The sequence below is a fragment of the Carcharhinus amblyrhynchos genome, unplaced genomic scaffold, assembly GCF_965287045.1.
Source record: "Carcharhinus amblyrhynchos unplaced genomic scaffold, sCarAmb.v2.hapA scaffold_970, whole genome shotgun sequence".
Lineage (NCBI taxonomy): Eukaryota > Metazoa > Chordata > Chondrichthyes > Carcharhiniformes > Carcharhinidae > Carcharhinus > Carcharhinus amblyrhynchos.
In genome coordinates this window covers 1-13,397 of record NW_027650710.1, presented here as the reverse complement: position 1 = coordinate 13,397, position 13,397 = coordinate 1, and the positions used below count along the sequence as shown (strand labels likewise).

Genomic DNA, 13,397 nt, shown 5'->3' with positions numbered 1-13,397 from the left:
AGGGCAATAACCCACTGTACCCGGTCCCAGAGTGTGAAAGGACAACGCAATAACCCACTGTACCCGGTCCCAGAGTGTGAAAGGACAGCGCGATAACCCACTGTACCCAGAGTGTGAAAGGACAGCGCGATAACCCAGTGTACCCAGTCCCAGAGTGTGAAAGGACAGCGCGATAACCCACTGTACCCGGTCCCAGAGTGTGAAAGGACAGTGTGATAACCCACTGTACCCGGTCCCAGAGTGTGAAAGGACAGGGCGATAACCCACTGTACCCGGTCCCAGAGTGTGAAAGGACAACGCAATAACCCACTGTACCCGGTCCCAGAGTGTGAAAGGACAGCGCGATAACCCACTGTACCCGGTCCCAGAGTGTGAAAGGACAGTGTGATAACCCACTGTACCCGGTCCCAGAGTGTGAAAGGACAGGGCGATAACCCACTGTACCCGGTCCCAGAGTGTGAAAGGACAGGGCGATAACCCACTGTACCCGGTCCCAGAGTGTGAAAGGACAGGGCGATAACCCACTGTACCCGGTCCCAGAGTGTGAAAGGACAACGCAATAACCCACTGTACCCGGTCCCAGAGTGTGAAAGGACAGCGCGATAACCCACTGTACCCAGAGTGTGAAAGGACAGCGCGATAACCCAGTGTATCCAGTCCCAGAGTGTGAAAGGACAGCGCGATAACCCACTGTACCCGGTCCCAGAGTGTGAAAGGACAGTGTGATAACCCACTGTACCCGGTCCCAGAGTGTGAAAGGACAGGGCGATAACCCACTGTACCCGGTCCCAGAGTGTGAAAGGACAGCGCGATAACCCACTGTACCCAGAGTGTGAAAGGACAGCGCGATAACCCAGTGTACCCAGTCCCAGAGTGTGAAAGGACAGCGCGATAACCCACTGTACCCAGTCCCAGAGTGTGAAAGGACAGTGTGATAACCCACTGTACCCGGTCCCAGAGTGTGAAAGGACAGGGCGATAACCCACTGTACCCGGTCCCAGAGTGTGAAAGGACAACGCAATAACCCACTGTACCCGGTCCCAGAGTGTGAAAGGACAGCACGATAACCCACTGTACCCGGTCCCAGAGTGTGAAAGGACAGCGTGATAACCCAGTGTACCCAGTCCCAGAGTGTGAAAGGACAGCGCGATAACCCACTGTACCCGGTCCCAGAGTGTGAAAGGACAGCGTGATAACCCACTGTACCCGGTCCCAGAGAAAGGGCAGCGCGATAACCCAGTGTACCCGGTCCCAGAGAAAGGACAGCGCGATAACCCACTGTACCCAGTCCCAGAGTGTGAAAGGACAGCGCGATAACCCACTGTACCCAGTCCCAGAGTGTGAAAGGACAGCGCGATAACCCACTGTACCCGGTCCCAGAGTGTGAAAGGACAGTGGGTAACCCACTGTACCCGGTCCCAGAGTGTGAAAGGACAGCGCGATAACCCACTGTACCCAGAGTGTGAAAGGACAGCGCGATAACCCAGTGTACCCGGTCCCAGAGTGTGAAAGGACAGCGCGATAACCCACTGTACCCGGTCCCAGAGTGTGAAAGGACAGCGTGATAACCCACTGTACCCGGTCCCAGAGAAAGGGCAGCGCGATAACCCAGTGTACCCGGTCCCAGAGAAAGGACAGCGCGACAACCCACTGTACCCAGTCCCAGAGTGTGAAAGGACAGCGCGATAACCCACTGTACCCAGTCCCAGAGTGTGAAAGGACAGCGCGATAACCCACTGTACCAGGTCCCAGAGTGTGAAAGGACAGCGTGATAACCCACTGTACCCGGTCCCAGAGAAAGGGCAGCGCGATAACCCAGTGTACCCGGTCCCAGAGAAAGGACAGCGCGATAACCCACTGTACCCAGTCCCAGAGTGTGAAAGGACAGCGCGATAACCCACTGTACCCGGTCCCAGAGTGTGAAAGGACAGTGGGTAACCCACTGTACCCGGTCCCAGAGTGTGAAAGGACAGCGCGATAACCCACTGTACCCAGAGTGTGAAAGGACAGCGCGATAACCCAGTGTACCCGGTCCCAGAGTGTGAAAGGACAGCGCGATAACCCACTGTACCCGGTCCCAGAGTGTGAAAGGACAGCGTGATAACCCACTGTACCCGGTCCCAGAGAAAGGGCAGCGCGATAACCCAGTGTACCCGGTCCCAGAGAAAGGACAGCGCGATAACCCACTGTACCCGGTCCCAGAGAAAGGGCAGCGCGATAACCCAGTGTACCCGGTCCCAGAGAAAGGACAGCGCGATAACCCACTGTACCCAGTCCCAGAGTGTGAAAGGACAGCGCGATAACCCACTGTACCCAGTCCCAGAGTGTGAAAGGACAGCGCGATAACCCACTGTACCCGGTCCCAGAGTGTGAAAGGACAGTGGGTAACCCACTGTACCCGGTCCCAGAGTGTGAAAGGACAGCGCGATAACCCACTGTACCCAGAGTGTGAAAGGACAGCGCGATAACCCAGTGTACCCGGTCCCAGAGTGTGAAAGGACAGCGCGATAACCCACTGTACCCGGTCCCAGAGTGTGAAAGGACAGCGCGATAACCCACTGTACCCGGTCCCAGAGTGTGAAAGGACAGCGCGGTAACCCACTGTACCTGGTCCCAGAGTGTGAAAGGACAGCGCGATAACCCACTGTACCCAGAGTGTGAAAGGACAGCGCGATAACCCACTGTACCCAGAGTGTGAAAGGACAGCACGATAACCCACTGTACCCGGTCCCAGAGTGTGAAAGGACGGCGCGATAACGCACTGTACCCGGTCCCAGAGTGTGAAAGGACAGTGCGATAACCCACTGTACCCGGTCCCAGAGTGTGAAAGGACAGCGCGATAACCCACTGTACCCGGTCCCAGAGTGTGAAAGGACAGTGTGATTAACCAGTGTATCACGCACAGTCCAATACCTCAGCCGTGTATTAGAAAAGCATTGTTAAATTTTGTTATATTGGATCTCAGATTTGTCGTGTTTTGTTGGCTGTCCTTTTGCTTGTTTTAAACGTACCATCCTTTTCATATGGTGGGTCACTGATGATTTTCAGATAGCATTCATACTGTGCTGATATTATCCGTATCCGTGACAGTCGTACATCAGTGTCTGTTATATCTCCAGCAGGCTCCCACCGTTCCTGCACTGTCCCTGCTGACTGCAACAAGAAAGCATTTTTAACCTGTGTTCCGTATTCTGCCTGGATTCATGCTGCATTTTGATTGTCTCAGATTAAGCACTGGACGCGCCACAGAAACAGGCCATTCAGCCCATTCTATCCATGCTGATGTTTCAGGTGCTATCGAGCCTCCTGTCAACTTTCCTCATCTAAATCCCACATTATACCTCCTTGATTCCTTCCTCCCTCGTATGCCTGTCTGCTTCACTGTTCAATCCATCTGTACTATTCACCTCGAAAACTCCCACACTCTCCCTGTGGCAGTGAGTTCCACACTCTCACCACTCTCCCTGTGCTCAAGGTGGGACTGACAGGGAACCGGACACAGTGCTCAAGGTGGGACTGACAGGGAACTGGACACAGTGCTCAAGGTGGGACTGACAGGGAACTGGACACAGTGCTCAAGGTGGGACTGACAGGGAACTGGACACAGTGCTCAAGGTGGGACTGACAGGGAACTGGACACAGTGCTCAAGGTGGGACTGACAGGGAACTGGACACAGTGCTCAAGGTGGGACTGACAGGGAACTGGACACAGTGCTCAAGGTGGGACTGACAGGGAACTGGACACAGTGCTCAAGGTGGGACTGACAGGGAACTGGACACAGTGCTCAAGGTGGGACTGACAGGGAACTGGACACAGTGCTCAAGGTGGGACTGACAGGGAACTGGACACAGTGCTCAAGGTGGGACCGACAGGGAACTGGACTGAACTGTGTTCAGTTCCCTGTCAGCCCCACCTTGAGCACTCTGGGGGTGCCAGCAGTGGGGAGTGGCGGGGTTGGCAGGGAGGGGAGTGGCGAGGGGAGTTGGGGGGGGCGGGGGCTGGCGGAGAGGGGCGAGGGGTGGCGGTGAGGGGAGGGAAGGGGGTGACGGTGAGGGGACGGGGTAGTGGCGGGGAGGGGCTGGCAGTGAGGTGGAGGCAGGGAGGTGGAGGCAGGGAGGGGGTGGCGGTTTTGGAGGTGGCGGGGAGGGAGTTGGGAGGGGGTTGGGGAGGGAGGGGAGGGAAGGGGGTGGCAGCGAGAGGAGGGAGGGGAATTGGCGGCGAGGAGAGCGGAGTGGAGTTGGCGGCGAGGGGGGGAGGGGAGTTGGCAGCGAGGGGAGGGGAGGGAAGGGGTGGTGGTGGGGCTTGGCAGGGAGGGGGGTTGGGGGGGAGGAGAGGGAGTGGCGGGCGAGGGGAGGGCAGTTGGCGACAAGGAGAGTGGAGGGGAGTTGGCGGCGAGGGGAGGGGAGGGGCGTTGGTGGTGAGTGGAGGGGAGTTGGCGGCGTGGGGAGGGGAGGGGAGTTGGTGGCGAGGGGAGGGGAGGGGAGTTGGTGGCGAGGGGAGGGGAGTTGGCGACAAGGAGAGTGGAGGGGAGTTGGCGGCGAGGGGCGTTGGTGGTGAGTGGAGGGGAGTTGGTGGCATGGGGAGTGGAGGGGAGTTGGTGGCGAGGGGAGGGGAGGGGAGTTGGTGGCGAGGGGAGGGGAGGGGAGTTGGTGGCGAGGGAGGGGAGGGGAGTTGGTGGCGAGGGGAGGGGAGGGGAGTTGGTGGCGAGGGGAGGGGAGGGGAGTTGGTGGCGAGGGGGAGGGGAGGGGAGTTGGTGGCGAGGGAGGGGAGGGGAGTTGGTGGCGAGGGGAGGGGAGGGGAGTTGGTGGCGAGGGGAGGGGAGTTGGTGGCGAGGGGAGGGGAGGGGAGTTGGTGGCGAGGGGAGGGGAGGGGAGTTGGTGGCGAGGGGAGGGGAGGGGAGTTGGTGGCGAGGGGAGGGGAGGGGAGTTGGTGGCGAGGGGAGGGGAGGGGAGTTGGTGGCGAGGGGAGGGGAGGGGAGTTGGTGGCGAGGGGAGGGGAGTTGGTGGCGAGGGGAGGGGAGGGGAGTTGGTGGCGAGGGGAGGGGAGGGGAGTTGGTGGCGAGGGGAGGGGAGGGGAGTTGGTGGCGAGGGGAGGGGAGGGGAGTTGGTGGCGAGGGGAGGGGAGGGGAGTTGGTGGCGAGGGGAGGGGAGGGGAGTTGGTGGCGAGGGGAGGGGAGGGGAGTTGGTGGCGAGGGGAGGGGAGGGGAGTTGGTGGCGAGGGGAGGGGAGGGGAGTTGGTGGCGAGGGGAGGGGAGGGGAGTTGGTGGCGAGGGGAGGGGAGGGGAGTTGGTGGCGAGGGAGGGGAGGGGAGTTGGTGGCGAGGGGAGGGGAGGGGAGTTGGTGGCGAGGGGAGGGGAGGGGAGTTGGTGGCGAGGGGAGGGGAGGGGAGTTGGTGGCGAGGGGAGGGGAGGGGAGGGGCGTTGGTGGCGAGGGGAGGGGAGGGGAGTTGGTGGCGAGGGGAGGGGAGGGGAGTTGGTGGCGAGGGAGGGGAGGGGAGTTGGTGGCGAGGGGAGATGGGTCAGCACTCGGTGAGTGGTGGGCACGGCAAGGGGACATGAGATTAATCCCTGACATCTACAAGAGGGTGAAGCTGTGATGAAATCTGGGCTATTCCTCCTGGGCAGGTGCCCTCTGAGAAGTGACTGTGTAGGGGGATGGAGAAAAGCTCCAGCATTGAAAGATGAATCTGGAATGGCTCCACATCCTGATTATGGGGTCAGCAGAGAAACAGATGATTTGTCTTTAATAGGTACACCGATCATTGCTGCTGCTATTCCAGCAATGAACACCACTCCGAGTGAGAGAGGTTTCCAATCATTTCCTACTCGATTGGATGATGTACTGGTGTGGATATGTCATTACCATGGCCCCAGTTTTCCATCGCTCCCTGCTAGCCCACAGGTGGGGCAAGTCGGGAAGATGGCAAGAGTGCCGAGACATCAGCTTCATGCCAATTTCTCGCCTCTCACGATGATGTGGGCGCCGATATCCAGCAAAATCAGCATCATACCCGAAAAGGGGGCAAGGCTGATCTCAACGTTTAAAGTGCAGTTAGATTTGATTTCAGCATTATTAGTGAAGCTGCGATGGAACTGTGTGGGCTCACTCGCCTCAGCGGCCTCGCTGAAGGACATTCTCTCCCCTTCAACAGGGACCAGGTGTGATAGCCTCACCAATAGAACATTCAGGCAGCGCCCTCCTCCCTAACCAGGAGGTCGGGGGTCGTGGTGGAGTGCCAAGCTGGCACTGCCAGCTTTGCACCCTGGCACTGCCCATTGGGCACCCTCGATGTGTCAACCTCGCACATTAGCAGTGCCCACCAGGCACCCTGGCACTGCCAGAAAGGCAGTGCCAAATGGGGGCCGGTGGAAGGGTAGACTGTTGCGCACTCTGCAACAGTGATTGTGGGGTGGGGAAGTCACAATCGTTCCAGATTTTGGGGGCAGGGAGGTTCCAATCACCTCAGGCAGAGGGGGTGGCAACCGGCCACAGAGTCCCACGGCAGCAGTGGGGGGAATGGGTTTCAGCCATGGAGGCCTGCTCCATCAGCAAAACCAGTGACAGGTCTCACAGAGCACAGAAAGCTGCGCGTGCGCAATGGTACCCTCTGCTGCTATCAGCCAGCTTTCGAGTGATTTAGGCTATGCCCACTTCCCTTCCTGGTGAGAAAAAGGTCAAATTTTTCTTGACAGAGTCAGGGAAGATTCGATTTTTAAATCACCCATGAAAATGATGCGAGTTTCTCCCATTTTCATAATTATTCGGGACTTGGAATGTTTTGGTAAGATCGCACACCCACCCACCTTTGTGTTCTTGTGACTGTGACCTCTCTCTTTCATGTCTGACATACATGTTTAAGATGACATATACATGTGCTGTGTGAGGTAGAAACTTCCTGATTGATTCTGTTTACGTTGAGGCAGGAGGGGGATTGGAAATGGGATATTTCTCACCTGTGTGAGCATTGCAGCCGTGACAAAGCAGGTGATCAGACTTTCCCATCGTAACGTCAGACATCCTGGGAAATCCGAGGGGAAATTCTAGCAGGGAAACTCTGTGAACACAGCACAACACTCAGAGTTACAGCCGAGAAATCCGATACACTTCAACATCCCACCCAAGCAGCAAGTGCCTGCCCAGGGATGTGCCCGCCCAAGGAATTGGTCTCGCCCGCCCAGGTGGGTGGCACAGCAGTACTGCCGCCTCACAGCGCCAGGAATCCACATTTGATTCCCAGCTTGCGTCACTATCCGTATGGAGACTGCACATTCTCCCCGTGCCTGCATGGGTTTCCTCCAGGTGCTTCGGTTTCCTCCCACAGTCTGAAAGACGTGTTGATTAGGTGCATTGGCCATGCTAAATTCTCCCTTAGTGTACCCGAACAGGTGCTGGAGTGTGGCAACAAGGGGATTTCTCACACTAACTTCATTGCCGTGTTAATGTAAGCCTACTTATGACATTAAATAAATAAACATCATTGCGCTTGCTCTGTGATATTGCCAAGGGAGTGCCGCACTGTCAGAGGGTCAGTGCTGAGGGAGTGCCGCACTGTCAGAGGGTCAGTGCTGAGGGAGCGCCGCACTGTCAGAGGGTCAGTGCTGAGGGAGCGCCGCACTGTCAGAGGGTCAGTGCTGAGGGAGCGCCGCACTGTCAGAGGGTCAGTGCTGAGGGAGCGCCGCACTGTCAGAGGGTCAGTGCTGAGGGAGCGCCGCACTGTCAGAGGGTCAGTGCTGAGGGAGCGCCGCACTGTCAGAGGGTCAGTGCTGAGGGAGCGCCGCACTGTCAGAGGGTCAGTGCTGAGGGAGCGCCGCACTGTCAGAGGGTCAGTGCTGAGGGAGCGCCGCACTGTCAGAGGGTCAGTGCTGAGGGAGCGCCGCACTGTCAGAGGGTCAGTGCTGAGGGAGCGCCGCACTGTCAGAGGGTCAGTGCTGAGGGAGCGCCGCACTGTCAGAGGGTCAGTGCTGAGGGAGCGCCGCACTGTCAGAGGGTCAGTGCTGAGGGAGCGCCGCACTGTCAGAGGGTCAGTGCTGAGGGAGCGCCGCACTGTCAGAGGGTCAGTGCTGAGGGAGCGCCGCACTGTCAGAGGGTCAGTGCTGAGGGAGCGCCGCACTGTCAGAGGGTCAGTGCTGAGGGAGCGCCGCACTGTCAGAGGGTCAGTGCTGAGGGAGCGCCGCACTGTCAGAGGGTCAGTGCTGAGGGAGCGCCGCACTGTCAGAGGGTCAGTGCTGAGGGAGCGCCGCACTGTCAGAGGGTCAGTGCTGAGGGAGCGCCGCACTGTCAGAGGGTCAGTGCTGAGGGAGCGCCGCACTGTCAGAGGGTCAGTGCTGAGGGAGCGCCGCACTGTCAGAGGGTCAGTGCTGAGGGAGCGCCGCACTGTCAGAGGGTCAGTGCTGAGGGAGCGCCGCACTGTCAGAGGGTCAGTGCTGAGGGAGCGCCGCACTGTCAGAGGGTCAGTGCTGAGGGAGCGCCGCACTGTCAGAGGGTCAGTGCTGAGGGAGCGCCGCACTGTCAGAGGGTCAGTGCTGAGGGAGCGCCGCACTGTCAGAGGGTCAGTGCTGAGGGAGCGCCGCACTGTCAGAGGGTCAGTGCTGAGGGAGCGCCGCACTGTCAGAGGGTCAGTGCTGAGGGAGCGCCGCACTGTCAGAGGGTCAGTGCTGAGGGAGCGCCGCACTGTCAGAGGGTCAGTGCTGAGGGAGCGCCGCACTGTCAGAGGGTCAGTGCTGAGGGAGCGCCGCACTGTCAGAGGGTCAGTGCTGAGGGAGCGCCGCACTGTCAGAGGGTCAGTGCTGAGGGAGCGCCGCACTGTCAGAGGGTCAGTGCTGAGGGAGCGCCGCACTGTCAGAGGGTCAGTGCTGAGGGAGCGCCGCACTGTCAGAGGGTCAGTGCTGAGGGAGCGCCGCACTGTCAGAGGGTCAGTGCTGAGGGAGCGCCGCACTGTCAGAGGGTCAGTGCTGAGGGAGCGCCGCACTGTCAGAGGGTCAGTGCTGAGGGAGCGCCGCACTGTCAGAGGGTCAGTGCTGAGGGAGCGCCGCACTGTCAGAGGGTCAGTGCTGAGGGAGCGCCGCACTGTCAGAGGGTCAGTGCTGAGGGAGTGCCGCACTGTCAGAGGGTCACTGCTGAGGGAGTGCCGCACTGTCAGAGGGTCAGTACTGAGGGAGTGCCGCACTGTCAGAGGGTCAGTACTGAGGGAGTGCCGCACTGTCAGAGGTTTTGTCTTGTGAATGAGATGTTTCACTGAGGTGCTTTCAGTCCACCCTGGGAGGGATTGAAGATCCTGTTGCCCCAGATGGAAAATCGGAACAGTGCAATTCCTCCTCGCAGTCAGAACAGTATTTAAGTGAGTCACTCAGTTCAAGGACACTTTGGGAGGGGCATGTGATGCCCCCATCCCATGAATGAATGAAGAAAATTAGGCCAGATTGGGGTTCAGTCCATCACGCAAACCAGCCTCCCATCCACTGACTCTGTCTACACTTCCCGCTGCCTCGGGAAAAGCAGCCAGCATAATTAAGGATCCCACACACCCCGGACATTCTCTTCCACCTTCTTCCATCTGGAAACAGATACAAAAGTCTGAGGTCACGTACCAACCGACTCAAGAACAGCTTCTTCCCTGCTGCTGTCAGACTTCTGAATGGACCTACTTCGCATTAAGTTGATCTTTCTCGACACCCTCGCTGTGACCGTAACACTACATTCTGCGCCCTCTCCTTTCCTTCTCTATGAATGGTACGTTTTGTCTGTATAGTGCACAAGAAACAATAGTTTTCATATAATCAGGAATCCCTACAGTTCAGAATCAGGCCATTCGGTCCATTGAGTCTGCACCGGAATCGGGGTGGGGGGGGGGGAGTGAGGAATCGAGGTGGGGGGGGAGTGAGGAATCTGGCGGGGGGAGTGAGGAATCGGGGTGGGGGGGAGTGAGGAATCGGGGGGGGGGGGGGGGGAGTGAGGAATCGGGGGGGGAGTGAGGAATCGGGGTGGGGGGGGAGTGAGGAATCGGGGTGGGGGGGAGTGAGGAATCGGGGGGGGGGAGTGAGGAATCGGGGTGGGAGGGGGAGTGAGGAATCGGGGGGGGGGGGGGGGGAGTGGGAATCGGGGGGGGGGGGGGGGAGTGAGGAATCGGGGGGGGAGTGAGGAATCGGGGTGGGGGGAGTGAGGATCGGGGGGGGGAGTGAGGAATCGGGGGGGGGGGAGTGAGGAATCGGGGGGGGGAGTGAGGAATCGGGGGGGGGGGGAATCGGGGGGGGGGGAGTGAGGGAATCGGGGGGGGGAGTGAGGAATCGGGGTGGGGGAGTGAGGAATCGGGGTGGGGGAGTGAGGAATCGGGGGGGGGGAGTGAGGAATCGGGGGGGGGGGGGGGGTGAGGAATCGGGGTGGGGGGAGTGAGGGAATCGGGGGGGGGAGTGAGGAATCGGGGGGGGGGGAGTGAGGAATCGGGGGGGGGGGGGGAGTGAGGAATCGGGGTGGGGGGGAGTGAGGAATCGGGGGGGGAGTGAGGAATCGGGGTGGGGGGGAGTGAGGAATCGGGGGGGGGAGTGAGGAATCGGGGGGGGGGGGGGAGTGAGGAATCGGGGGGGGGAGTGAGGAATCGGGGTGGGGGGAGTGAGGAATCGGGGTGGGGGTGAGGAATCGGGGGGGGGGGGAGTGAGGAATCGGGGTGGGGGGGAGTGAGGAATCGGGGTGGGGGGGGGAGTGAGGAATCGGGGGGGGGAGTGAGGAATCGGGGTGGGGGGAGTGAGGAATCGGGGTGGGGGGAGTGAGGAATCGGGGGGGGAGTGAGGAATCTGGTGGGGGGGGGAGTGAGGAATCGGGGGGAGTGAGGAATTGGGGTGGGGGGAGTGAGGAATCGGGGTGGGGGGGAGTGAGGAATCGGGGGGGGAGTGAGGATCGGGGTGGGGGGGAGTGGGGGAATCGGGGGGGAGTGAGGAATCGGGTGGGGGGTGAGAGGAATTGGGGGGGAGTGAGGAACGGGGTGGGGGAGTGAGGAATCGGGGTGGGGGGGAGTGAGGAATCGGGGTGGGGGGAGTGAGGAATCGGGGTGGGGGGGAGTGAGAATCGGGGTGGGGGGGAGTGAGGAATCGGGGTGGGGGGAGTGAGGAATCGGGGTGGGGGGGAGTGAGGAATCGGGGGGGGGGGGGAGTGAGGAATCGGGGGGGGGGAGTGAGGAATCGGGGTGGGGGGGAGTGAGGAATCGGGGTGGGGGGGAGTGAGGAATCGGGGTGGGGGGGGAGTGAGGAATCGGGGGGTGGGGAGTGAGGAATCGGGGGGGGGGAGTGAGGAATCGGGGGGGGGGGGAGTGAGAATCGGGGGGGGAGTGAGGAATTGGGGGGGGGGAAGTGAGGAAATCGGGGGGGGGGGGAGTGAGGAATCGGGGTGGGGGGGGTGAGGAATCGGGGGGGGGGAGTGAGGATCGAGGGGGGGAGTGAGGAATTGGGGGGGGGGAGTGAGGAATCAAGGTGGGGGAGTGAGGGAATCGGGGGGGGGAGTGAGGAATTGGGGGGGGGAGTGAGGAATCGGGGTGGGGGGGAGAGAATCGGGGGGGGAGTGAGGAATTGGGGGGGGGGAGTGAGGAATCAAGGTGGGGGAGTGAGGAATCGGGGGGGGAGTGAGGAATCGGGGGGGGAGTGAGGAATTGGGGGGGGGGAGTGAGGAATCGGGGTGGGGGGAGAGGAATCGGGGGGGGAGTGAGGAATTGGGGGGGGAGTGAGGAATCGGGGGGGGGGAGTGAGGAATTGGGGGGGGGAGTGAGGAATCGGGGGGGGGAGTGAGGAATTGGGGGGGGGAGTGAGGAATTGGGGGGGGGGAGTGAGGAATTGGGGGGGGGGAAGTGAAGGAATCGGGGTGGGGGGGAGAGGAATCGGGGGGGGAGTGAGGATCGGGGGGGGGGGGGAGTGAGGAATCGGGGTGGGGGGGGTGAGGAATCGGGGTGGGGGGGAGGGAGGAATCGGGGGGGGAGTGAGGAATCGGGGGTGGGGGGGGGAGAGGAATTGGGGGGGGGAGTGAGGAATTGGGGTGGGGGGGGAGTGGGAGGAATCGGGGTGGGGGGAGTGAGGAATCGGGGGGGAGTGAGGAATCGGGGTGGGGGGAGTGAGGAATCGGGGGGGGAGTGAGGAATCGGGGTGGGGGGAGTGAGGAATCGGGGGGGGGGGAGTGAGAATCGGGGGGGGGAGTGAGGAATCGGGGGGGGGGAGTGAGGAATCGGGGGGGGGGAGTGAGGAATCGGGGGGGGGGAGTGAGGAATCGGGGGGGGGAGTGAGGAACGGGGGGGGGGAGTGAGGAATTGGGGTGGGGGGGAGTGAGGAATCGGGGTGAGGGGGGGTGAGGAATCGGGGTGGGGGGGAGTGAGGAATCGGGGTGGGGGGGGTGAGGAATCGGGGTGGGGGGGAGTGAGGAATCGGGGGGGGAGTGAGGAATTGGGGTGGGGGGGAGTGAGGAATCGGGGGGGGGGGGGTGAGGAATCGGGGGGGGGGGGGGGAGTGAGGAATCTGGCGGGGGGGGTGGGGTGGTGAGGAATCCTTGGTGGGGGGGGGAGGAATTGCAGACTGAAGAACTGGGACTGAGCAAAGGGAGGTGAGAGAGCAGAAGGAGCAAATGGATCCTCTCTCTTATCGACCTCTCCTCCCCAAGGCCCACTCCATCCTCACTCCGATACCCGCCATGCCTTGGCCCTGTGCCAGTCTCTGTCACCCCTCCTCGTGGCTTACACTGTGCCTTGCTGTGCAGGGAAAGCGGAAGTGTTAACTTTCCTTTTAAGGAGTTTGAAGCTCAGTCTGGCCAAGGCCTGCTCAGGAGACGCAGGAAGCAGCTGGGAGAGGATTTACAGTCAAGAAATACTCAGCTCACGTCTGGCACTGAAATCTTTCCAAGGATTGAGAATTGGGGAGTGCGTGAGCAAAGACTTACCAAAGTTATCCTGAGACGGACACACATTGAAAGGCAGCAGAAGATGGGGTGGTGTCCAGTGGCTTTCACCTGGGGATAGAGAGCAATGCGTTACTGCAGGAAATGGCCATTATCTGCTGTACATCACAGTGGCAGCCTTGTGCTGGCTGCCTGGTACATCCCTAGCTGTACTGTGTTGGCAATCCCTTAATCAAAGAAATAAAGACTGACCTGTTCCTGTGGAAGTGATCAGGATTGGGCGATTTCACACATCCGCCTCTTCACCCCCTGGCCTGCCTGATGTCAAATCAAAACCCAACTCGACTTCCCCTTTTCTCTGTTTGAGAAGCTGGGATTGTGTCGGTCACCAGTCAGAAGGCAACTCCCTGTCACCTTCACTGAGGGAGGAGGCAAACAGCTTTCCAAGAGCTCAGGACACAGCGAGGCAAAAGTGGGACGACCCGCCAGTCTTCCGGACTGCTGGGCCACTGCGCCAAGATGTAGGGAATGTT

General features: G+C 60.5%; 1 protein-coding gene across 1 annotated transcript in view; it reads right to left on the bottom strand.

The window, feature by feature from the left end:
* The window catches only part of LOC145340384 (calcitonin gene-related peptide type 1 receptor-like), a 48,072-nt gene extending 35,091 nt beyond the window's left edge, over positions 1-12,981 (bottom strand). The window contains exons 1-3 of the mRNA XM_080184847.1: positions 12,907-12,981; positions 6,954-7,054; positions 3,012-3,153 (exon numbers count right to left, since the gene is read on the bottom strand). Of these exons, the coding sequence (XP_080040973.1) occupies positions 3,012-3,153; positions 6,954-6,965 (154 nt within the window). The 5' untranslated portion in view covers positions 6,966-7,054; positions 12,907-12,981. The remainder of the gene's footprint in view (positions 1-3,011; positions 3,154-6,953; positions 7,055-12,906) is intronic.
* Between the last annotated feature and the right edge of the window lie 416 nt (positions 12,982-13,397).